Source organism: Arachis ipaensis, chromosome B8 (genome assembly GCF_059453495.1).
Source record: "Arachis ipaensis isolate K30076 ecotype BB chromosome B8, ASM5945349v1, whole genome shotgun sequence".
Taxonomy (NCBI): Eukaryota; Viridiplantae; Streptophyta; class Magnoliopsida; order Fabales; family Fabaceae; genus Arachis; species Arachis ipaensis.
In genome coordinates, this window is record NC_142443.1 from 12751084 (window position 1) to 12776238 (window position 25155).

The following is a 25155-nucleotide window of genomic DNA, read 5'->3' on the forward strand; positions in this document are numbered from 1 at the left end:
TTAAAAATAAATTAAATAATACATATATTTATATCAAAATACATAATAGCTCATTTAGTATTTAATATGTTTTCAAAAAAGCTATTTTGAATACTAAAATCAGCCATCAATATATTTGTATATAAATATATATGTGGTTTAATTTATTTTTAATATATATTTATATTCTAACATATATTTTATATTGCTGACTGATTTTAATATATACGTAGCATCACTCTTTATTTTATGTGCATATAATATTTTGTGAGTATATTTAAGTAACAGTATTTTGCTATAATATTATATTATACATATAAGTTTTGTGTTTGCTTGAGATAGTGGCTGCTGGGTGGTGCATATCAGCAAATGGTTGACACAAGGTAGAGTTTGCTTTTGCCATATGGCAACAGATATAGTATGCAGCAGCCATCATTGATGTTGAGAAGAATAGAGCGCTTATTAGCTTCCTTGCTATGCATGAGAAGTCTACGTGAAGGAATGAAGTTATGGTTGGCACAAAAATCATATAAAATATATATATGTAGTTTCAATTATTTTTCTTCTACTTGTTATGATTTTTATCATATACATTTTCATTTATTTTATAGCTTTATGTACACTCCAGGGTGACATTGGACCTAAGTTGATCTTACTCTTTGTGCTTAGACATTAGGTTGCCCCATTCCCACTCAACTCTTCCATCCCTTATTTAATAGTCTCTTTCCAAGTTAAAACTATGGTCTTAATTAATAAGATTTTAATTAAAGCTACCTTTAGTCAGAGTAGAAAGGACAAAAACTTGAATTTAGTCTTCTACAAGCTTTCATACAAATGATATATACAAAGCAAATAAACCACAAAACTTGAGATCAAAGCAACCTTATTATGCATTATTTCTCATGTGCAACTAACCCTATCTATCTCATCTTTCTAAATAGTTAGTAGTTTCATTCCTCCTCCATTTAGAATTTTCAGGGAAGGAGGGAGTACAATATTATTCACCTCATGCAAAAGAAAGAAAGCACCAAAAAAAGTGAGAGGAGAATTTAATTCCTTCCCAACCCTTAACAAGAACTTGCATGAGGGGAGCAACCTTTAGAAGAGACAACTTCTTCTTTATTATTTCCCCTTCTTATATACTGTACTCATCACTATTACTTTAAATATATTCATCTCTTAACTCAATCTACACATAAAATCACTCTATCTCCTTTGCTTGATGCATATATCTCTTTTTTTTCTTTATTATTTTCTTATGGCAGCGTGAAGAAGGAAAAAGAAGATATGTATCCTGAAATGGAATGAGAGAGGAGAAGGGAAACATAGGGTAACACATACAAGAGGAAATAATGACTCAGTGCAACAGTAATGATTACCCTGAAAACAATCATAACACCATTGTGGAGAGGAACAAAGATATCTTAATTAGTAGAACTTGTCCATCATGTGGTCATCATATCAAATGTCAACAAGACCACCAGGTTATTAATTCTTTTACATTTTTGTACTTCAATTATTTTGCATGTGTTATATTCATTTTTGTACAATTGGGGTGCTCATGATTATTATTTATTATGATATGATAATTAGGGTGCTGGAATTCACGATTTACCTGGGCTACCAGCTGGAGTGAAGTTTGATCCAACAGATCAGGAAATTCTAGAACATTTGGAAGCCAAGGTGAGGTCTGATATTCACAAGCTTCACCCCTTAATTGATGAGTTTATCCCTACTCTTGAAGGCGAGAATGGAATCTGCTGCACCCATCCAGAAAAGTTGCCAGGTCTTCATCAATTTATTTAAAGTAAAAGCATTTCATAATTCATGTATCAAGACAAGTCTTTTCTGATCTTATTTCCTTCCTTATAATCTTGTTATCCCATATATTTTACATTAACTCCGATTCATATATGCATGTATGAATCAAGATATAGTTATTGGTCTAATAAATTGTAGAACTGCAGGAGTAGGCAAAGATGGGTTGATCCGTCACTTCTTTCACCGGCCATCCAAAGCATACACAACAGGAACAAGGAAAAGAAGAAAAGTTCACACTGATGCTGATGGCAGTGAAACAAGGTGGCACAAAACAGGTAAAACTAGACCAGTCTACATCAGTGGCAAGTTGAAAGGCTACAAGAAAATCCTTGTTCTCTACACCAACTACAAGAAGCAAAGGAAGCCTGAGAAAACAAACTGGGTCATGCACCAGTACCACCTTGGCAACAATGAAGAGGAGAAAGAAGGTGAGTTAGTTGTGTCTAAGGTTTTCTACCAGACACAACCTAGACAATGTGCAGGTTCACTACTCATCAAAGATTCATCATCATTCCCTGCTAAACTAAAGGATCAAAGTGGTGTTCATCATCATGAAGTGACTAATAATCATAAGAACAATGGGTTTGTGGAATACTACAATGCATCCTTTATAAGCTTTGCTCAAGGGGAACAACAACATAGGTCAAACAATCCCACATTGATTTCCCATTTTCCTGCTCATGATGGGGCTCCGTTCATTCCTTGATATATTTTATGTGAAACATAACTTTTATTACTTGTACATTTTTATTATTGATTAGAAATTCTTTGTGGGACCAAGTTTAAGGCTCACATTTTTATCAATAATAAAAATGTAAGTAAGATAAAGTTATGTAAAATTTCATATGAGAAAATCTATTCTTAAAGGATGAACAAAATACTAAATAGGACTTATTACAGTTATAAGCTAAGGCATTACAATTGTATTCTGCAATGAAGAAATAAGTTAATGACCAATTACAGTTAGGAGGGGAAAGAATAAGGAGAAGCTACTTCATTGTAAAGCTGGTGGTCAGATACTTCTATTTTGGGAAAAATTGGGCTAAGAAACTAAAAGAGAAGGATGTAACTGTTGTTTTCTTCTTCTTCTTGTTCTTTAATTTTTTATTTTTTATTTTTTTTTTTGTAAAAGTTTTGAAGGGTACGTAGCTTCTATCATGCTTTGTACTGTGACTGGAAACATACTGTCAAAGGCTTCATGTTCTTACTTGGATACATACTAACCTTCAATATGTACAAACATGACTTTACCTGAAGCAATATTAAACTACAGATTCTATATGTGTTTCTTTTTCTTCGAGTTTTGGCTATATATATATATTTGCTGGTAAGGGTTAATGTTGTCAATGATTGACATTTCAACATCAAATAATATAATACTATTGCTATCATAGCAATATATAGTACGATCAATGCAACAAGCTGTGGAAGTATTCACTCAATTCAGTAATAATGTGTGAACATTGAACAAGAAAAGAAAACTCCAACACAGAATATTGCTTTTACTCAATCATGAAATGTAAAGATCAACAACTTCAAGTACCAAACTAAAAAGTATTAGAAATGATGCGAGAAATGAACATTACTACTATTGGTTTATTACATATTTCGTAACTAGAAAGTGCAAATCATGTACATACTACTATACTAGTGTCCAACCAAAACGATAAAAAGAAAGATAAGTGGTTAACTTCTCTTAATCACACTTGTTTTCTATCTCTTGAATTGCATTTTGGTGGCAGAACATTGTCAATCCTCCATGTCAACACTCAATACGGTTGGTGTAATTTACATGTACAACAATCGAGCCTATCATCGTCTTGACGCCCTTAAGTGCCAAATAGTCGCAATTCAGAACAGTAATGCAGAGCCATCAACCTTCCACCATAGAAAATAGTATTTCAAGCTAAAAAGGAATACAGCAGCTGAGCAGCAAAGCTTAGGAAGTCTACAAAGATCTTTCTTTGACAAGCATTGGGTACACCGAACACAAACGCGAGCATGAACACAACTTTGTTACCCTGTTAAAAATAATCTATCTGCAATAAGTTTCTAATGTATACAAAACTTGAATTGTAAAACTCAACTAGTAAATTCGATTTGGAGGACATAGGAGTGAACAAGTTCAAGCATTTCTAAAAATTCATTTAGAGAGCTTACCGAAATCACTGCTTCTTCTTCTTCTTCCGCAAGAGAAAAACATCAGTCTCCTCGTACGCATATTCAGGATGCAGGTGGTCACGAGGGACCTTCTCGATATCGAAAACCTCATCGCACATCTCCCAGAACTTCTTGTGCGCCTCCGGAGACCTCACCTGGTACCCGAGCAACACGACGCCGTCTTCGGACACCAGGGCTTCCATGGCGGAAATCAAGTGCTGCACCGACTCCTCGATGTAAACCACGTCCGTCGCCAAAACCACGTCGAACGGCGGGTTAAGTGCCTGGATCTGATCCTTATTGTTCCAGTACAACACGGAGTGCTTCAGATTCTTGCGTAGCACGGGTTTGTTCACCTTCAGGTTGCGCTTCAGCGCCGGCATCACGGGCGAGATGTCAGTCAGGACGATGTCCGTCAGACCAAGGAGGTAGAACCCCATGCCGGCGACGCCGCAACCGGTGCCGAGCTCCACGGCGCGTTTGGAACGGAAATCCAGGAGGGAGGAGTAAGGGTTAGGGTCTGTGTTGGTGAGTGGGGACCAGCGATCGGCGAATTTGACGAGGACGAGGGAGCATGGCCAGACGGAGGTTCCTACGTGCATGGATCCGTTGTCTTGCTGGAGGGAGAGGACGGAGGTGCCGACCGAAAGCTCGATCACCGGTGAGTCTGTGAACTTCATTTTCTGTCGCACTTCTCTCTGTCTCTCTCTGCGCTTCGCTTCGGTATACTTCTTTTTCTTGCTTTTTTTTCTATTTGTTTTTGGGCTTTATGTGGGCTGAAAGAAAGGATTTAACTATTTTGGGCTTATTTATGCCATGGGTTTGGAAATTAGATGGGTTCAGTGCAGGCCCAAATATAAATAATTTGTGGCGGCACTACACAAGTATTACTGACCAAGAATTAATCCAAAAACAGTTTCCGAACATCAAAAAACGCATAACACAATCATTAGTGTTAATCCAGAAACGGAAATGTTTAATAACTAAAATAAATTAGCCAAAATCAACTAGAATTTATTTTAGTTAATTTTTATTAATTATTATAATAATTAATAAAAACTAAATAAGGTAACTTCTGGTTAATCTTTTTGTTTTTTTAGCATTACCGTTTCAGAAATTAGGACTACAACACAGGACAAATACGGAATTAACGTTGTGCGAATGAATATTTCGTATAACCAAAATCTGTCTCCTTTGAAAATGTATAAAGTTTCAGCTATTTACTTTGTGTGCGCATGTGTTACTTGCGTAGTGACTCAGATTTTGATGTTTCATGTTGATCTAACTGAGTTCGATACGTGCAATGGAAAGCTCTTACGATTTGACTACTACTTGGTGCATGGCATGTATACTTTCTCTATCCGTAACATATATATCCTTTCCATACATAATAATAAATTGCATCATATTTACCAGAAAGACGACTATCAAATCATTTGGTATAATCGGGAACACACAATTTTGATAACATTGTCATTGTGTCCCACCAACCCACGAGACCTTGTAACCAAAAGTATAACAAAATCATAGAGCGTCGAGTGCGGCAGTCAAAACTCAACATTGTTATCATCACTATCATTTCTCTTTTACTGTTTTACCTCTTTTTTTTTCTTTTTCCTTTTGATCCATATGTTATCTTTCCCTTTTCATGGATATGATGCAACCGAGTCGGTAACACTCTCATGTAAGACAGTAACTACACTCATGCATATCTACATTGTCTTCCTATATCCTCCAAAAGTTGTTTTTCGTAGCCTAATTCATTATATAGTAGGGACTAGAGATTCCATTTTCCAAATATAAAAAGATCAAGTGGTGAAACAAAGAGCAAGCTAGGCTAAGTGAGTTTATAAACCACTAAACTTATATATATTTATAGTTCGGATAAAATAATAAATTTAATTGAATGCGGTAAAAGATAGTTTAATTTAACGTAAATCGTGATAAAAAAAATAATTAAAAAATTATGTAAAATATTTTATATTATTAGTATATTAAAATTAAATTATAAAAATTAAAAAAAGTCACATTGTTAACATAACATGTGGATATTAATTAGATTTAAATTTATATTTGAATTTAAATCAAACCGTGATAAATTTGTGGTTTTTTTAATGTTTTTAAAGGATCATATGATAAATAGATAATAGTCGCATTGCAATATACATATCCTTTTATCTAATTTGTTTTGGTGATTTCTAGCACATATTTCTTGGATTTTAATTTGGTGCAGTGTGTATCTTTATGTCTAAACTTGTAACTGTTGATAAAAAAATGAAGTGCTAACTATATAATGAGACATGAAAAGAAGAAGAGGGATTGGCCAAAGGAAGAAAACTTGAAGCAGAAAGAAAATGAAGGAAAATATGTATATATGATTTGATGACTTAAAAAGTAAAAATTGATAAAAACCTGAAATGTCTCTACTTATTATAGCAACCTTATATATATAACTTGGTGGAGGAGTTAATGAAAAGGGCACAATAATTAATTTCCTAATAATAAAGAATAGAATCATGGTTTTATTATGTGAATGAATGGAAATTGTGTCTTTTGAGTGTAAGTTTGACAGGGAATAGCCATAACAACAGAGAGATGAAACTATAAGCAATAATGGAGTCCAAAAGCGGTTCTTATATCCTTTACCCCCACAACTCCACAAACCCTCCCTATCCCCCTTTATTAAAAATTAAAAGCCACCATTTTTTAAAAAGGAGTCACTAGTTAGCTAGCTTTCAGGATTCAAAGGAATATGCATGGATCTCTCTACTTTAACCCCTCCAAAATGGTTTTATAACAACAAACTTTTCAGCCTTCATCATGCACATTTCACAACTTTTCCTCCTTGCATATCTATTCTATCTGAATTTTGTTATTGGTTGAGTGTTCTTTTAATTAACATTTATATGAGATATACACTTAATCTTCATGCTGTGAGTCTCTGACTCCAACTCCATTATTCATCACCAATATTCATGTTTATTATAATGATTCTTTTCCCTTCCATTGAGATAAAGTGAAAAACGGGACGATAAAAGTAATTAATTAACAAAAAGAAAAAAGAGCTTCACATTTGAATACAGGATAAAAATTAAATCATCAAATCCAGCCAGTGATAGATGAAGGGTGGCAAATGGTTTGCACGCCAACACCAAGAAAATCCCTAGTTTGTCCCCCTGCACTGCCATCTTCATTCTGCACGCGCATTCTTTTTGTAGGGGGCATTTGTGTCAAATCACCCGTGGAGCTCTCTGGCTCACTCCAACTTGAACTGTAAATCCCACAAAATTTGTTATTCCCATCTTGCCCTTGGTTATTATTGTTACTGCATTTCAAACCTATGCTCCCAAGAAATGATGATGGATCAGTTGAAGAAGTTGATCCAATTTGAGCCGCTTTTTGCAATAAAGCTGTGGCTGACATGTTTGCTGCTGATGAAGATGTTGTTGTTGTTTGATCATGATCATGGGATTGGTGTTGGGTGCTATACAACGAAGGAACACTTACAAGCTGGTTTGCAACATGATTATTATTGTTATTATTATTATTATTATTATTATTGTTATTATTATTATTCTTGACAATGTTCATTAATGGAAGTGAATTAGCACTTGTAGTGCTAGTTATTATCTCTTGCTGGCTTCCATTGGAGGGATGTTTGTTTCCAAACATCCAAATTGATGGTGGAGGAGGGTTTGTAGCAAATCCAATTTGCTGATGAATATCATGCAAATTGTTGTGAGTAATTGGCATTATTGTTGTTGTGTCATGAGGGTGATGACCCATGTTCCAAAGGGATAAGGGTCTAGAAGATGTTTGGCTATTGCTGCTTATTTCATCAGTAGTGGATGAAGAAATTGGCTTGAAAATTGAAGAGAAATGGGTTGACATGTTATTAGGAACCAAAGGATGATGATTTTGCTGCTGCATGAGGGTGTAAGCAATGTTGTTAGCACCTAATAATGTGTGGTTTATGGTTGATGCTGCGTTTACCCTTGCTGTTTCTTCTGCTAAGGCATCACAGAAAGCCCTGTGTGTGATGAAACTGTCCCTCCTGCATCACCAAAATTCAAAAAACTGTTTTAACATTCAAGATTATATTCATAATCTTCCAAAGGTATTCAAATTAAATAAGTATTTTATTTAGATATGTTCATATTTCATACAGATATATAAAACAAAGTCCAATACACAAATATCTCGAATTAATGTAAGTTTGAAGAAAAATTACACTTAAAAAAATGTAAGGCAAACAGTTTAACTAACCTGATAAAAGTTTTAATCTGGCACAAATATAAATCTCTGAAATTCATTATTATACATGAACTATTATACAACTATATAATGTAATTAAAGAAACAGGTGCATATTTATATATAACAGAAATGAAATTTGCATCTCTTTCACAATTATTTTGATCATATAAAAGATTAAAAAAAATTATTTTCTCTCACTTTCTATAATTACTTTAAGATAAAGTATAAAAAATTAATTTTTAATTAATCAATTTTAGTAATTAAAATTATAATTCAGAATTGTATAATTTGGAGTCTAAAATTCATAATAATAAAATTAATACTAACCGAAAAAAATTTACTAATATTAACAAAAAAAGTTAGTTTCTATCATTATTCTTAATTTAATAATAAAAGTGTAAAGTATGCAAATTACATGCTAGAAAGTAAGAATTTCGTACTAACTAGTAAAGAATCTCTAGGAAGATACTGCAGCACTAATAAATATGATGACATGTTCATATATCTTAGCTTATAGATCTTAGGTTAGTCAAAGGGAAAAAAGAAGAAGAAAGAAAGAGGTAATCAGATACATATATAAGGAAAGGTTGATTCAGTAAATCATAAATAATCCAAACTCAAACAAGTTATGAATGAAAGTTTGTGTTGTCACAAGTTGTGTGAATCTTGATCTCTATCCGATCTTTTATCTGCACTAAGATGGATCGACCCCATTATATTCACCTTTTAGTCCTAAAAGCCAAAAACACTAAGCAGCAGCACGCGCAAACACAGCCACTAACTCCATCTATCTTTTTCTCTTCTCTCTTTATATTCATACATATGAGGATACCATTTATTTACCTCTCTTGTTTCAATCCATTCCCTTTATCTTTTTACATACACTAGACAAGTTACCACTTTTTGCATCAAATTTGTGATTAATGGATGAGATATTAGTTACCGTGAAAAGATGGTTCCACAGTCACATTTGTATTCCCTGGTACCACAGGTTTTGGAGTGTGCTTTCCAATCTGATTGTACAGCATAACGCTTTGAGCACTTGTCACACTTCCACTTCTTCTCGCCATGCTTTCTGCAGAAGTGCTTCTTGATCCCTGTTAAGTCTCCTAAGGCCCTTGAAGGGTGGTTATGGACGCAGGTTTTCTCCGGGCACACGTACACTCTCTTCCTTACTTCTTTTGTTGTTCTCTGCTTCAGCTTCCATGGAAGGTTGTGTCCTCTTCTATGGAGTTGAAGATTCTGATCCCTTTGGAAACCCTTTAGGCAAATCTCGCACACGAACCTGTTTGTCGCCATCAGAGTCTTGGGTGACAAGGCTATCACTTCAGCTTCAGGATCTGTATGCAATAATCATAAAATACTCGTCATGACGATGATTGAAAAAGAAAAAAAGAGAGAGAAAAAAGATTAATACCTGGGTTTCCAGGTAGGTTTCTCTTCCTTTTCAAAGGTGGAGGATTGTTAGAAGTTGGATCATGAGTTTGGTTGTTGTGATGAAGAGGGAAAGCACCATTTGAAACTTCTCCATCATCCATGGTTTTAATTCCAAGTTTGACTTATGAAGAGATAGAGAAAATATAAGAGAATAGGAGAAAAAGCAAAGAGAATACGAAGATATAGGTAGGTAACCCTAAAGAAGAGGATGGTGATAATATATGGTGGTAGATGTGGATCTGTATGTATAATGTATGTATGGATGTTACAGTGAATTTGATTATCTACTTTTTAGGTGGAATAAAATATTAAGATGCTATGGGAGGCGGTGAAAAGCTACCTAGCTAGCTAATTAAAGAGGCTATGTACAGTGAAGAACCAAATTAATTAAAGGTGTATCATGACACATATCATGAGCTCTCAGAGGAAAGTTAAATCCTCATTTCGAATCATTATCCCATTATTTCTTTGCTTTTTCCTTCTCTCATTTTTCCCTCCTTCAATCACCTTTTTCCTTCATAATAATCTCAATTTCTTTCTAATTAATTATCTAAATGTTACAAGGATTAGCCTAGCTCAACCCCATCATATATGATTTCAAATTGTGGTTATTCACGTGAAAATAATAATTTAATAAAAAATATCAAACTATTTTCGTATGAAAATAATTTTGAGTCCCGTTAAGGAGACAATGATTTATTTGTACAATGTGTACAATAGGCTATATGAATTACAAAATGAATATCCCTCATGCTATATAGAATAACCATCCGAGTACTACGGATAATAAACATCTTCCCAAATCTAATACCATGTCATGATACCACTCATTCCAAAAGTTTCAGCTGATGGAAAAAAGTAACACTAATGATTATATATCTAATACTCCCTAAACCTTCATTGTACATCTTGTACAAATATTTCATTGGCTCCTCATACTTTCTCAATAATTTTATATACATGAGCAGTTGCTTTTTTAAATATATAAAAGATATTTATTATGATATTTAAAAGTTCATTTTTAATTAATAAAAAGTTAAATAATTAATATTTAATTTAAAATATAAAAATATTATAAAAAATAAATCAAATAAAAATTAGAGATCAAATTAAAAGCACTATAGAATTTAGCCTAAATTTTTATTACATGGTTATCCTGCAGAGCAGTAGTAATATAATACATAATTCTCTTTCAGAAAATTAAAGAAAATTTGTTGCATTTTGTGCATAGGTATAGCTACCTAGCTAGCTAGCAAGTTGCTATAGAAACATGAAAATAATACTGGTCCTTCATCTAGCTAGATAGATTATTATTTTTTTGGATAAAATACTATTTTAATTTTTAATATTTGAGTCCGATTTTAATTTAAATTTTAATATTTAAATATTTTATTTTTGTTCCAAAGTATTTTAACTAATTTAATGTTATTCTATCATTATATTTGACACAAATAATTAACGGAACGAATGAATGTTAATAACATTACTAATTAAGTCATATATTTTTTTATGTATTAAAAAAACATAATTCAAATCTTCTTGTAATACTTCTTTTCTTTGATTTTTTTCTTGTACAAAACTTCAAATTCTAATAATCAATCATCAACATTCTAAAATCAAATGAAAAATTTATATGGGTGATTATTGGTAGATCGATTTTACTTACATACTGAAATTAAATACTATTAACTCTTCAATATGTAAATTATTTGTATCAAATTTAAGGGTGAAATAATATTGAACTTGTTTAAATTTTTTTTAGAATTAAAATAGTATATTTAAAAACTTTTAAAATTAAAATAAGACATTTAAAATAGATAATTATTACTATGGTGCCTAAAAATATTTACCTAATTTATTAAAAAGATTACAAATTAATATTTAATTTTAAAATATAAAAAAATAGTTATTAAATATTCACAATTTATCATAAAAAATAAATTAAATAAAAATTAAACACTAAATTATAAATATCATAAAATATTAGTAAGTAGTAACCAAATTATAATACAAACAATAAGAAGTAAAATAATATTTTACTCTATTTTTTTTCAACTTGAATCACTGGAGCTACCAGCTACCAAAGCAAGCAGCCATCTAAATCAAAATAAAGAAAAACGCTGTTTCTGTCAAAAGTGAAAATCATTTGTGTATGCATGTGTGTGTGAGTGTGAGACTGTGAGTGTGACTATCACATATGTATTATATGCAGGCAAGCAAGTTCTTTATTAATCTTCATTTTCCACGAAAAGCAAACCCTTTCTTTGTCTTTTGGACATAGTCAAAGTGAAAGTGCAGGTCATTTCCCAAACAACATCCATACATGACAAAAATGTTACTAGATTGTTATTATTGCATGCCCTATATATATAATCAATAATCTTCTATCATTTAATTCATTCAAATTATTAAGATCAAATAATTAATAATAATGGGTATAATTAATATAGCTAGCACGTGTGTCCACACATTCAACAAACTTTGAAGGAAGGTAAAATCCAAAGGAAACGACCAAAATACATAGAAAAGGGAATAATCGTCCTAATGAAAACAAGACCATATGTTCTCATATTGACTGGATTCAAGCCCACTTGGATTTTAATTTTATATATATGTACATATCAAACTAACTGTTGTTTCTTGTTCTTATGTATTTTATTAATTCGCGTTAATTATGCGTATATTATTAGCTATTAATAATAAGATATCACATCTTGGTGATGAGTATTGTGATGCAACTAGCAGCAGTCAAACAAAACAAATTAAACTTTTGATTTCCCTCCTAACTAGCACAAGTTGAAGGTCTGATCTGTGAAGAAGACCCTAATTGGATGGTCAATTTTTTAGTGGTAGCTAGACATAATATATATATATATATATAAATGTGAACTTTAATTTGTTAATTACCTTTATGTAGTTTTTGGTTAGTTAATATGTTTACTTTTTATAACTTTTACAAAACCCTCTATGTAGATACTCCTTTTTCTTTTTAAAGATTTAATTTCGATAAAAAAAAATTAAACAGTGGGTTATTCAAGGAATATGCATGATCTATACCAATTTGATGATGATGATCAAATTAAACAGCGAAAAATAAATTGTTTTCTTACTAATTATATATGTATTATCAATTATTGTATGAGGCATATACTATTGTATTGATCAAAGAATGAAGGCAGAATCTTCCCCACCATCATTCACGCACCAAACTGAAAAGATATTTAAAAAAATAGAAAAAGGAGAAAAAGAAGTGAAAAAGTTTGCTTAACCTCAACGCTATAGATTCTATTAGGTTGTTAAAAAAGAGACTCACTTACATTGGCTAATCCAAGAAATATGTTAATTAATGAATTAATTAATTAATGGAGATTAGTTTAGAGCAAAAAATAAATAATAATTAAGATTAAATATTTAAAAGAGAGAATATGTTAAAAGACAGCGAGCTGACAAAGGCAGTGAATTTTTGGAAGTTTGAGATAGTCGTCTCCTTGTGAGCTGACTTTTCCCTGCAAAATTAGCTAATCACTTAATCATAATCTAATTATGTTTTCCCTTTCTAACTTTGTTTAATGCAAACTTTTGGAGTTTAGCTGTTGAACTTTGGTGGCCATAGAATATTCTCTCTCCCCTCTCCAACACACACATACCCCAATGGCTTCAACTTTCAATGCAAGCTAGCTATAAGTCCCTTATTATTATTTTTATTGTTTGTTTCTTAGTGTATATTTTAATTAGACATGTTAAAAAATAATTTGTTGTAGATTATAATTTTATTTAAGAATTTATTATTGACTAATGAGTTATTGCATACAAAAGACGAATTTTAAACTTTTGATATTTATTTAAATATATTAATAAACTAATCATTTGATCAATTCAATTTGGTTATTATTATTATTATTATATAATCCTACATAATATATGTTTTGTTTTTGTGAGATTCCTATTCAAAGTCCACATTGGACGCCCCTTTGACACAGTTAGTGATGAAAACAATCAAACATATATACATACATTGCCATTTGTATTAACAGTTTTGGAAAAAGCAAATTGTTGTCACCAAGGGTATGTATGTTTCTTTCTTTGTCCTCTTTGACAAAAAATACTACTCCTAAAGGGAAATTAAACCATGTTATTTTAGGACGTATTTTATGTAATTTGACTATACAAAAAGAAAATTATTTTCCTAATGTCAAGACATGTACATTATAATAATATTTAATTTGTTTTGAGACTATATATATTTAAAGGATTTAGTTAACTTTACTTATCTCTTAAAAACACATTTTAAGATTATTAATTAAAAAAATTAATATAAAAAATACAAAATTTAAATTTTTAATTAATGTATTTATTGTTTATTTATTAAAGTGAAAAGTTTTAAAATTTTTACTAATAATAACTTTAACTGTGTTCTTAGAAAATAAATTACCTAAATTCATATTTAAATATTTTGATATTTAGTATTTTTCTTAAACTTAGTTTTTACGGGCTAATTTTTTTTTTTATATTGGAGGAGTGTGTGAGTTGTGTTTGGTTATGGTGTATATATATGTTAGACACAGGTATGGGACAGCGAGAAATCGGACCGTCCAAGTTCTTTGTTAAAAAATTTATTGACCACAAATCGGATCATCCGATTAGTTTTTATTTTTTTTTTATATTTGAAATCAAATCAGACCCTCCGTTTTCAGATTTTTGTTTTTTTAATTTTTTCCTTAAAAAAAACGGACCCTCCGTTTTTAGATTTTTTTTTTTTCCTTAAAAGAAAACGGACTCTCCATTTTCAGATTTTTCTTTTTTTTTTACTTTTTTAAATCAAAACGGACCCTCTGAATTTTTTGCTGCAGTTCTCGCACAGTCCGATTTTGCTTTGGTAAGTCCCTCAATCCGATTTGCATGTAAACTGACACCATACGAATATAAAGCTCTCCTCCTCTCCATAATGCCGTCCAGCACCAATATTGGTTCCATAATAAAATTAATTTTCGGTTTTTACGTTGCTCCGATATATTAAAACAAGTTATCAACCGTAAAAAAAAAAAAGAATATATTAAAAATGATTTAACATAGTGCCTAAAAATTGGTGCACGTCTATGTTAACTATAAGTTAAGCTCTAATTACTAGAAAGGTAATCTTTTGAAGTGCAAAATTTCAAATTTACAAACGATTATTAGTAGATGATTTAGCATAGGAAAGTAGAACAGATTTAGATCTGGGCCAGGATTCCATTACAGAAACCCACATGCTTGTATGTGATTAATTATCAAAAGCTGGGGAATGTGGCTTTCTTTTAATATTAAGCAAATAACAATAATTCGTTTCTTTAAATATATATGATCTGCTGTCTCATTATTTTATTATTTTAATAAAATAAAATTGATAATTTGCTGTACAAATGGCATGATGGTGCTGCAAGATCTTATGTATATTGCATTTTAGCAAAACCAACTTTACGGACACACGAAAAAACAGCACTTTGACATGAATATTCTTTTAATGGATTTGCAATTTGTACTTCACCTTTTTCCAGAGATATGCGCAGTTTCTTTATAATGCATGATTGCAACATTATGTATGTATGTGTTTCATGATAAGAATATGAACTAGCAAACTTGCATGGAAACATCTCAATTACCGCTATGCTTTAATTTGTATTAGCGTGTATTTCGACACTATTTTTAAATTTTAAAAAATTTAAAATGTTATTTAATTAAATTTTTGAAACTTAAATACATGTAATTTAAAAAAAGAAAGTTTATGGGCCATCACTTTTATCAAAATTTGGTCAGTACTTAAAATGAATAATTTCAAACTATTGGATGAAATCTCACACCATTAAAAACATCAATAATAACTACAAATCACAAAACTTATTGACTCCCTAGCACTCCTCATTTAAAAATATATATCTTATCTGTATATACAATAACAGAAAATAAAATTGGATAATTCTTATAAATATAAGAGGCATGGCTTACCTTTTAAATTTATTTTTGAAATTATATCTACTTAATTTTTAGAGGAATGCTAGAGGGTCAGCAACTTTGTGATTTGTAGCCATCAAATAGCCATCAATGACGGTTTTAATTGTGTGAGATTGGTGTGAGATTTCATCCAATGGTTCACTTTTTTTTGCTGGTTACATACGGGTTAGAATTTAACAAAGTTGCTGCCACCTAGACTTTTCCTAATTTTTAATATGATATCAAAATACAAATACAAAATTATTATTAAGTTACTCTCGCACTACTCCAAGTTCTTATAAATAAAAGGCATCGCTTACTTTTCAAATTAGTTTTTAAGCTAGATCCCTTAATTTATCTAATAACAAGTTTAATTATAAATTCTTTTCTTTTCTTTTCTTTTCTTTTCTTTATTTTCAATTATATAAAATGCTCTATAAAAATATTTGAAATTTATAAAAAAAAATCAATTAAAATACCCTTAAAAAAGCATTTCCTCCTCCAAACACATTATTTGAGTTAATGTTACAGTTCAATAAAGAGTGCACTGTGAACTGGGTAATTCATTGTCACCATATTCTCTTAACAAAAAAGTGAAGCAGCTTTGAAATCAACCAAACATAGCAAGATAAACATGAATACTATATCAAAGATTACCTTAGGTTAGAGGAGCATCAGGTTGCTGTGCGAAAATATTTTATTTTATTTTTCTTTTCAGTTGTATATGCTGTCATTATGAGTTTGGTGTGTAAGACTGAATTGATTCTTTATATTTTAATAAAACCCGAATTTGAGGATTAGGGTTTTCATCTGAGGGGACAAGATTTGAGTTTGATGAGTAGTATATATGATGATGCTAGTAGCATATTATTGAAAGTGTGTTCCAATAAATTCCAAGTTCGAGATCTCGTCACAACAACTAATTAACGACCGCATATATTGTTGGGCACTATATATATAGATCAATGTCAAAAATAATTCTGATATTATATATTTTCATGTTATGATGAAGTCTATTTTTGTGACACCGCCGGATTAGTAATATAGTTTTGTATAGTCCAATTTTATTAAAGATCAGATCATGTGTATGGTATATTATTTATTATACCTGATCTGATCTAATATTAGTTTAAATTTTAAAGTTTTTAAAGTGTATAATTTCAAGACAAAATAGTAATAAAATCGTAAATTCAGGGGTTAGGGTTCAATTCTCATATGTATGTGGGGGACAAAATTTGGGTGTCACGAGTTATTTTTTTGTTTTCATGATTCGCAAAGTTTTGGTAAGTTTGATGCATTCTGCTAAAATTATGACATAGTAGTATTTTTATTAGTAATTATATTATGAAAATATAAATCTTTTAAAATTATGTCGATTTTATTTTGATATTATAGATTATGGACAAAAGATTTATAGAATCAAACTATTTTTAAAAAAAATCGTAGGAATAAAATCCCTGTCGACTAAGAAGATCAGTATCTCTGTAGATAAAAAATTAAATAATAAAATTTTTAATTATTATTTTTATGTGAAAGAGTTTAATTTATTACTAATAATTAATTTTAATATTCGTTATCTAAAATTTGAAACGATTTAACTTGTATACTTTTGATTAGGTGTTAACTTTATTGCACAAATAAAAATAATTAATTTTAATGTTTGCTATTTAAAAATAATATTTTTTCTCTTTGTGTATATAAAAATATAATTAGATATTAGCATAAAAAAATTATATTGATAGTTATAAAATTAATTCAAAATCAATTTTTCTTAAATAATTGAATCTTGATTTTAACTTTTAATTATAACATTAGTATTCTCTTCAAATTATATTTAATAAATATTTGAAAGAAGAAAAATAAAAATATAGATAAAAAAGATAAGCAGTAAAAATTTAAAACTAAATAAAAAATTTAAAAAAAAAATATATATATATATATAATAATAATAATAATAATAATAATAATAATTTTGTATTTGAATTATATTATTTTTTATAGAACAAAAAGATAGAAAAAATAGAAGATGAGAGAAAAGAAAAAGAAAGATAAAGATGAAGACTGAGATAGGGAGTTTGTTAATTTTGAAAGTAAAAATTTTATATGACACATTTTGATTTGTCAAATTACTAATATAAAATATAAATTACCAATTATATATAGAGTGGGAAGAATAGAGAAAAAGGGAGAGAGATATATGAGAGAATTTAGGAAGGGAGTTTATTAATTTTGGAGGAAAATATTTCCTCTCAATTTTAATAAGAGAATATCATGTGACACATTTAGTTATTAAATTAGATAATAATATATAAATATATAATAAATTATATATAGAGTGAGAAGGTTAGAGAGAAATAGAAAGAGAGAGAGATGAGAGAATTTAGGACGAGAGTTTATTAATTTTGGAGGGAAATATTTTCTCTCAAGTTTAATAAGAGTCTCATGTGACACATTTTGTTATTAAATTAGATAGTAATATATAATATAACATACAATATAGCTATATTTCAATTTTAATATTTTAATTTTAATTTTAATTTTAATACAATTAAAAATATTATGTTGCACATTTTAATTGTTAAATTTATAATTAGTCATTAATAATGATATATAAAAGAAAATGAGAGAGATAGATAAAAGGAGATGAAGAAGGAAAAAACTCTTTAATTTTAGAATGAAAGATTTGATTTTATTTGTAATGAGGAAATGACATGTGGCATATTTTGGTTGAAAAATTAGTAGGGAGGCAAGAAACACCAGATGACATAGACAAACATATAACAACTGAGATTCCTGATGAAAATGAAATGCCAAATCTACATGGAGCTATTCAAAATTACATGGTACATAGTCCATGTGGTCCGTACAACAAGAATTCACCTTGCATGAAGAATGGATCATGTTCAAAGTTCTATCCTAAAGAGTTTAGACAGCGAACACTCATTGATGAGGCCGGATTTCCCAAATATAGGCGTACTGATAACGATCGAACAGTGAAGAAAAGGGAATGTGTACTAGACAATAAGTTCATTGTTCCGTATAATCCAGAATTGTTGCTCAAGTTCGGGTGCCACATAAATGTGGAATACACATGCTAAACAAGTTCTATTAAGTATCTGTTTAAGTATGTACACAAGGGTAATGACCGCGTAACAGTTACTATATACAATGACGGTGATCCGTCAGAAGCCACACAAATTGTTGACGAAATTAGGAATTACTACTATTGTAGGTACATTTCGGCATGTGAGGCAGTCTGGCGTCTATTTGGATACGAAATCTAAGAGAAAGAACCATTTGTGATTAGACTTCCATTCCATTTGGAGGATGAGCAACCTGTGATCTATGGTGAAACTTCTAATGTGAATGATATCGTCGAAAGAGCAATATCTCATAAGTCTATGTTTTTGGGATGGATGACAGCGAACATGTCATATCCCTATACTCGAAGTCTGACTTATGTTGAGTTTCCAACCAAGTTTGTTTGGAAGGACGATTCTTCAAAGTGGTTTCCTCGAAAAAAAGGCTTCGCAATTGGAAGGTTGACTCATGTACCTGCAGGTAATGACGAGTTTATATTCAATTTTGAACTTACTTATTTAATGATTTAAATTTAAAATCTTAACAGCCTATACCACACGTCCATTTTATTCGATTTATCTACACTAGAAAATAAATGTTCAAATAACTTTCAACAGTTATAATCTGTAGATTATACAATTTTTTATTTTTCTATCTTTTTTAAAAAAATTATTCTTATGCGGATGTGAAGCTACATAATAATTAAAATAGCGTAGCTTAATCCATTTAACAACTTAAAAGTGGGATTTTAACCAAGTTTTTTGCAGAAAATACCGAAGAATATTACCAACGACTTCTCTTGAATACTCAAAGAGGATGTATGAAATTTTGAGATATAAGAATAGTAGGAGGAACAATTTATGCTACGTATAGAGATGCATGCTTCGCCCTTGGACTCTTGCAAGATGACAAAGAATTCATTGATGCAATTAAGGAAGCAAGCTCATGGGCCTCAGGATCATATGTTAGGAGGTTATTTGTCATTCTATTAACATCCAACAATATCTCAAGACCAGAATACATCTGGGATAGATGTTGGCATAAACTCTCAGATGATATTTTGTATCGACAGAGAGCCGTGATGAACATGAGCGGTGAGTTTCTATTAATTACAATGATAAAAGTTCTTTTTTATTAATCATTTTTAGTTTGACTGAATTTTTACAGTATCGTATAATATGCAGAGTTAACAATGTCAGATGATGAGATTAAGCAGTTGTGCTTAATAGATATAGACAAGATCTTACATTTCTATGGTACAACCTTAAAAGACTATCCTCATATGCCTTTAGCAACTGAAGTTGATAATTTTTTGTTAACCGAAAGAGTTATAAGGGAAGAGCTAAACTTTAACAGGGATGATTTAAAGAAAAATGCCTCAAACATGTTAGCCATCGCAACACTTGAGTAGAGATATGCATTCAATAAAATTATTACAACTATGTATTGTGATGAAGGGGTTTTTTCTTTGTGTATGGTCATAGAGGTACTGAAAAAATATTTCTCTGGAACCTTATGTCTGCTGAAATTCGCTCAAGGGGTGATATAGTGTTAAACATTGCTTTGAGTGGTATTGCATCTTTACTTCTTCCCAATAGAATAACGGCACACTCAAGGTTCAAAATACCGCTGAATATAACTGAGGAGATTCTGTATGTAACATCAAACCTGGTTCCCCTCAAGCAATGTTGCTGTTGAAAGCCAAACTTATAATTTGGGATGAGACTCCAATGGTTAGTAAGTACTGCTATGAAGCACTTAATAAATGCTTGGGTGATATCATGAGGTGTTCTCCAACATATAGCAAAGATTTGTCCTTTGGAGGAAAAGTGGTTGTACTAGGTGGAGACTTTAGACAAATTCTTCCTGTCATTCCACGAGAATCGAGACAAGATATCGTTCATTCAACCGTGAATTCGTCTTACCTTTGGAAGTTTTGTCAGGTGGTCAAACTAACAAAAAATATGAGACTCTCTGTAGGGATGACTGCTTCAGATCAAGATGAGACAGAGCAATTTGGTGAGTGGTTATTGAAAGTTGGTGATGGTCTAATAGGTGACAATATGGATGGTGAATCTGAGATATGTCTTCCAGGAGATATTGTTATTCCTTCTTCGGACCAGGCATTTGATGAGTTAATTCATTTTTCTTATCCAAATATTTTGGAAAACATGTCCTCAAAGAATTTTTTCAAAGCAAGAACTATACTGCTTTCCACACTAGACATCGTTGAATAGGTCAACAACCATCTGATGGCTATCATTCCTGGAGGAGAAAAATTATATCTTATTTCGAATTCTATTTGTATGGATGAAGGGAATATGGAGAGTCAACTAGATCTCTATGGTCCTGAATTACTGAATAGCATAAATTGCTCTGGTTTGCCTCCACATAAATTAATACTCAAGGTTGGTGTTCCGGTGATGTTACTGAGGAATATTGACCAATCCAGTGGTCTTTGTAATGGTACAAGGCTACAAGTTAGGAAGCTTGAAAATCATGTCATAGAATGTGAAGTCTTATCGGGTAACAATGTTGGTCATATTGCTTTGATTTCAAGAATGAATATGGTACCAACAAATGAAACCGTCCCAGTTAGATTCCAACGAAGACAGTTTTCCATAATAGTATCGTTTGCCATGTCAATTAATAAGTCTCAGGGACAAACTTTATCTCATGTTGGATTGTATTTGCCCAGACCAGTTTTTACACATGGCCAACTATATGTGGCACTTTCAAGAGTTAAGAGTAAGAGAGGTTTAAAAGTTTTACTTATGAATTACGTAGGAATGTCTGCAAATTCAACCATCAATGTTATTTATAAAGAAGTCTTTGAAAAAATAGTATTCTAATGTAAATATTTTATTTTTATTTTAAATTTTGTATCAGTGTATAATTATTTTACTTTAAAAAATATAAAATAATTATTACTCCCTTTTTTTAAGTTAAACTTTAATTTTGATAGTAATTTTATAAATTTTTTAAAATAATAATTATTTTATATTTTTATTTTAAATATCGAAGCATATAATTTTTTTTTTAGTTTTATAAATTTTTCCGTGCTAAGCACGGATTTATACACTAGTTAAATTAGATAATAATATATAAATATATAATAAATTATATATAGAGTGAGAAAGTTAGAGAGAAATAGAAAAAGAGAGAGAGTGATAGATGAGAGAGTTTAGGACGAGAGTTTATTAATTTTGGAGGAAAATATTTTCTCTCAAGTTTAATAAGAGTTTCATGTGACACATTTTGTTATTAAATTAGATAGTAATATATAATATAACATATAATATAGCTATATTTCAATTTTAATATTTTAATTTTAATTTTAATACAATTAAAAAATATTATGTTGCACATTTTAATTGTTAAATTTATAATTAGTCATTAATAATGATATATAAAAGAAAATAAAAGAGATAGATAAAAGGAGATGAAGAAGGAAAAAATTCTTTAATTTTAAAATGAAAGATTTGATTTTATTTGTAATGAAAAAATGACATATGGCATATTTTAGTTGAAAAATTAGTAGGGAGGCAAGAAAAAAATTTTAATTTAAAAAAATTAATTTTAATTGTAATAAAAAATAATATGTGACATATTTTAATTATAAAATTAATAATATATAATAGAATAATGGGAAAATTACACTTCCCTCCCCTGCGAGATGCTAAAATAACACTCCCTTCCCCTCTATTTTATAAATGTACATTCCCCTCCCTTCTAACTCTTAAAAAACCTATTTTTTAATCCATTTTAAACTTTTTGTGTGAACTAATGTTAACTTTATTTATTTAAAAAAAAATAAATTATTTTTAAAAAAATACCCATTAATAAAAATTTTATTTTTTATTATTAAATTTTGCTTACTAAAATATCCTTTAATAAATTATTCTTTTATTGATTAAATTGTATTTTTTAAAAAATTTAATAATTATATAATTTTTTCTAAAATACTCTTCAATAATTTTTTAATTATTAAATTATAATTTTACCAAAATTTTTGTTAACAATTTTTTTATATTTTACTATTAATTTTTCAATATCTATATATATTATTTTAACATTAAATAAAAAATTTTAATAAGATTATTTTTCAATATCAATATATATTAATTATTTTATATATTAACAATGGTAAGATTTTTTTATTTAACGTTAAAATAATATATATTGATATAAAAAATTAATAATAAAATATAAAAATAATTTTTTAATAAAATTTTAGTAAAATCATAATTTAATAATTAAAAAATTATTGAAGGGTGGTATCTTAGAAAAAATAATTTAATTATTAATTTTTTTAAAAGTATTTTAATAAAAATACAATTTAATCAATAAAAAAATAATTTATTAAAAGGGTATTTTAGTAAGAAAAATTTAATGATAAAAAATAAAATTTTTGTTAATGGGTATTTTTTTAAAAAATAATTTTTTTTTCTTAAAAAATGGATAAAGTTAATATTAGTTGACACAAAAAATTTAAAATTGATTAAATAGGAAATTTTTTAAAAATTAGAAGGGAGAAAAATATACATTTATAAAATAGAAGAGAGGAAAATGTCATTTTAGCATCTCGCAGAAAAAGGGGAGTGGAATTTTCTGCAAAAAAAAAAAAAAAAAATTTTCATGAAAGTTAATTTCAAATCATCCGCCAAAGTACTCCTTGTATTGTATCAGCAGTAAAAATTGAGTCCAAATCTTTATAACATTCAAGTCTGTTTCCTATTAGCTTATCGACTATATGTCAATTATTTTTAATTGATAAATATGTTTATGTTCATCAACACATTTGAAACTATGTTTCAATAAATTCCAAGGCAATGATATCATAATCGGTTCGGCTAAGGAATTAGTTAGGAAAATAGTCAATTAGACCCAATTAGATAAAAAATAAAAGGTCTTTTATAAAAGAAAATATTTTTTTATTATTTTAATTTTTTAAATTTTAAAATTAAAAATATAAAAAATTGATTTGAATTGACTTAAATTGTAGTTAATTTTTTAAATTTTTATAGATTATAATAACTATTTAGTTCCACTAGATAGCTAATTGAGAATCAATTAGCCAACAAATAATCAAAAATTATATTAAAAATTATCATCGTTAAGAACGAAATTTAATAGAAGGACTATACCATATATAATTTGAAATGGAAAGGTGATTCTTTTGGAAGAAAAGATAAGAGTTAATATTTAGATTAGTCTTTAATATTATACTCGTACTTTAATTTGGTCCTCAAAATTTTAATTTTTTAACTTAATATTTGTGACTTATGTTAATTTTTAATTATATTTCTGTTATAAAATTATTAATAATTTGTTGAGATAGACTGATGTCTATCATACTAGATTCTTTAATGATTATATGTGATAAAATGATAATATTAAAAACAAAAAAAATAGTTTAAAATGGTCTGAATTTATTTTATTTAATATTTATTTATTGTAAGATGCATTAAATAAAAAAATTAATAAAATTTGTTAGTTGTTGACTAAAAATTTTGTTTCTCGTCGAAAATTTTCGGTGATCAAAACAATGTCGAAAACTAATGTGAGCCAAATACTACTATACAAAACATTAATTTAAGTACTTTATTTATACCTTAAAACATTAATTTAAGGTCTAAATGACTAAATACTATACTATACAAAACAATATATATTATACATATCTTAGCATTTTTTTATGCAATCATATAACAGGAATCTATATGTCTACTACTGTCGTGTATGAACTCAAATTATTTCGCTTAAAGAAGTGTATATATATCATCATCAACATCATAAGATTTCAACTCTACATACACTGATTGGATATATTATCATGAATTAATCACGCTTTGTACTGTTGATGCTTAGTGGTCGATGAGTGCTGTGGGCTCTCTTTATCATTGCTAACTTTTTGGTCAAAAATGAAAAGAAAAACATCAAAAAGAAGAACACAGTTTAATTTTATATAGAAGATAATCAATTTATTAAAATGAAGTAGCTATCACATATTGGATGCAAAGTCTTGCAATGTGTCATTTTAGAAATATCATCAAGAGAAAGTTAAGCGCATTTACTTGCAAAAATATTAAATCCCCAATATATGTTCACAACCGGATAGGGTGCCCCTACTCCACTAAATTTAATATAAATAATTAAATATTGCAGTCAGATTTGTCATCAAATTATTTATTTTAAAAGTTTTAAATTGATAGAGGTAAAATTGAAGTTATCATGAATAATTATATATTTGATATATTCTTTATACAAAAGTCTTTTTTTAGGAGTTTGCATGAATTTTACATAAATTATTTTTTTATGAAATTATTTTTTTAAAAGTTTAAGGTAATTAAAATAACACATAAATAGTTATATTTTTAACTTGTTCTCTCAAGGGAAAGTCTTTTTGATGGATTTATTTAAATTTTTATATAGGTATTTTATTTTATTTTAT

The 25155-nt window shown here is 29.2% G+C and overlaps 4 protein-coding genes across 4 annotated transcripts; 2 read left to right on the forward strand and 2 right to left on the reverse strand.

Annotated features, from left to right (window-relative positions):
* The first annotated feature begins 718 nt into the window (after positions 1 to 718).
* LOC107614259 (NAC domain-containing protein 73) lies at positions 719 to 3078 on the forward strand. Its single transcript, XM_016316484.3, has 4 exons — positions 719 to 1123; positions 1245 to 1463; positions 1573 to 1765; positions 1947 to 3078. Exons 2-4 carry the CDS (start codon positions 1332 to 1334, stop codon positions 2504 to 2506), a joined length of 885 nt encoding a protein of 294 aa, XP_016171970.1. The 5' UTR covers positions 719 to 1123; positions 1245 to 1331; the 3' UTR covers positions 2507 to 3078.
* A 199-nt stretch (positions 3079 to 3277) lies between these two features.
* LOC107614316 (S-adenosyl-L-methionine-dependent methyltransferases superfamily protein) lies at positions 3278 to 4704 on the reverse strand. Its single transcript, XM_016316527.3, has 2 exons — positions 3961 to 4704; positions 3278 to 3821 (listed from the first exon to the last, which is right to left on the reverse strand). Exon 1 carries the CDS (start codon positions 4638 to 4640, stop codon positions 3966 to 3968), a length of 675 nt encoding a protein of 224 aa, XP_016172013.1. The 5' UTR covers positions 4641 to 4704; the 3' UTR covers positions 3278 to 3821; positions 3961 to 3965.
* A 2229-nt stretch (positions 4705 to 6933) lies between these two features.
* On the reverse strand, positions 6934 to 9871 carry LOC107614420 (zinc finger protein MAGPIE). Its single transcript, XM_016316635.3, has 3 exons — positions 9634 to 9871; positions 9160 to 9556; positions 6934 to 8014 (listed from the first exon to the last, which is right to left on the reverse strand). The coding sequence occupies exons 1-3, from the start codon at positions 9752 to 9754 to the stop codon at positions 7060 to 7062; spliced, it is 1473 nt and encodes a 490-aa protein (XP_016172121.1). The 5' UTR covers positions 9755 to 9871; the 3' UTR covers positions 6934 to 7059.
* An 8917-nt stretch (positions 9872 to 18788) lies between these two features.
* On the forward strand, positions 18789 to 21553 carry LOC107610507 (uncharacterized). Its single transcript, XM_088495353.1, has 6 exons — positions 18789 to 18852; positions 19044 to 19181; positions 19886 to 20087; positions 20186 to 20353; positions 20506 to 20824; positions 20939 to 21553. Exons 1-6 carry the CDS (start codon positions 18789 to 18791, stop codon positions 21551 to 21553), a joined length of 1506 nt encoding a protein of 501 aa, XP_088351479.1.
* The last annotated feature ends 3602 nt before the right edge of the window (positions 21554 to 25155 follow it).

Coding starts and splice junctions, on each gene's coding strand:
- LOC107614259 (XM_016316484.3), top strand. CDS start 1,332: ATGACTCAGTGCAACAGTAATGATTACCCTGAAAACAATCATAACACC. Junction 1,464..1,572: donor AATGTCAACAAGACCACCAG/GTTATTAATTCT, acceptor TATGATAATTAG/GGTGCTGGAATTCACGATTT. Junction 1,766..1,946: donor CCATCCAGAAAAGTTGCCAG/GTCTTCATCAAT, acceptor GTAGAACTGCAG/GAGTAGGCAAAGATGGGTTG.
- LOC107614316 (XM_016316527.3), bottom strand. CDS start 4,640: ATGAAGTTCACAGACTCACCGGTGATCGAGCTTTCGGTCGGCACCTCC.
- LOC107614420 (XM_016316635.3), bottom strand. CDS start 9,754: ATGGATGATGGAGAAGTTTCAAATGGTGCTTTCCCTCTTCATCACAAC. Junction 9,557..9,633: donor AAACCTACCTGGAAACCCAG/GTATTAATCTTT, acceptor TATTGCATACAG/ATCCTGAAGCTGAAGTGATA. Junction 8,015..9,159: donor TGTGGAACCATCTTTTCACG/GTAACTAATATC, acceptor TTGGTGATGCAG/GAGGGACAGTTTCATCACAC.
- LOC107610507 (XM_088495353.1), top strand. CDS start 18,789: ATGACGGTGATCCGTCAGAAGCCACACAAATTGTTGACGAAATTAGGA. Junction 18,853..19,043: donor AGGAATTACTACTATTGTAG/GTACATTTCGGC, acceptor GATGGATGACAG/CGAACATGTCATATCCCTAT. Junction 20,088..20,185: donor AAGAAAAATGCCTCAAACAT/GTTAGCCATCGC, acceptor GTATGGTCATAG/AGGTACTGAAAAAATATTTC.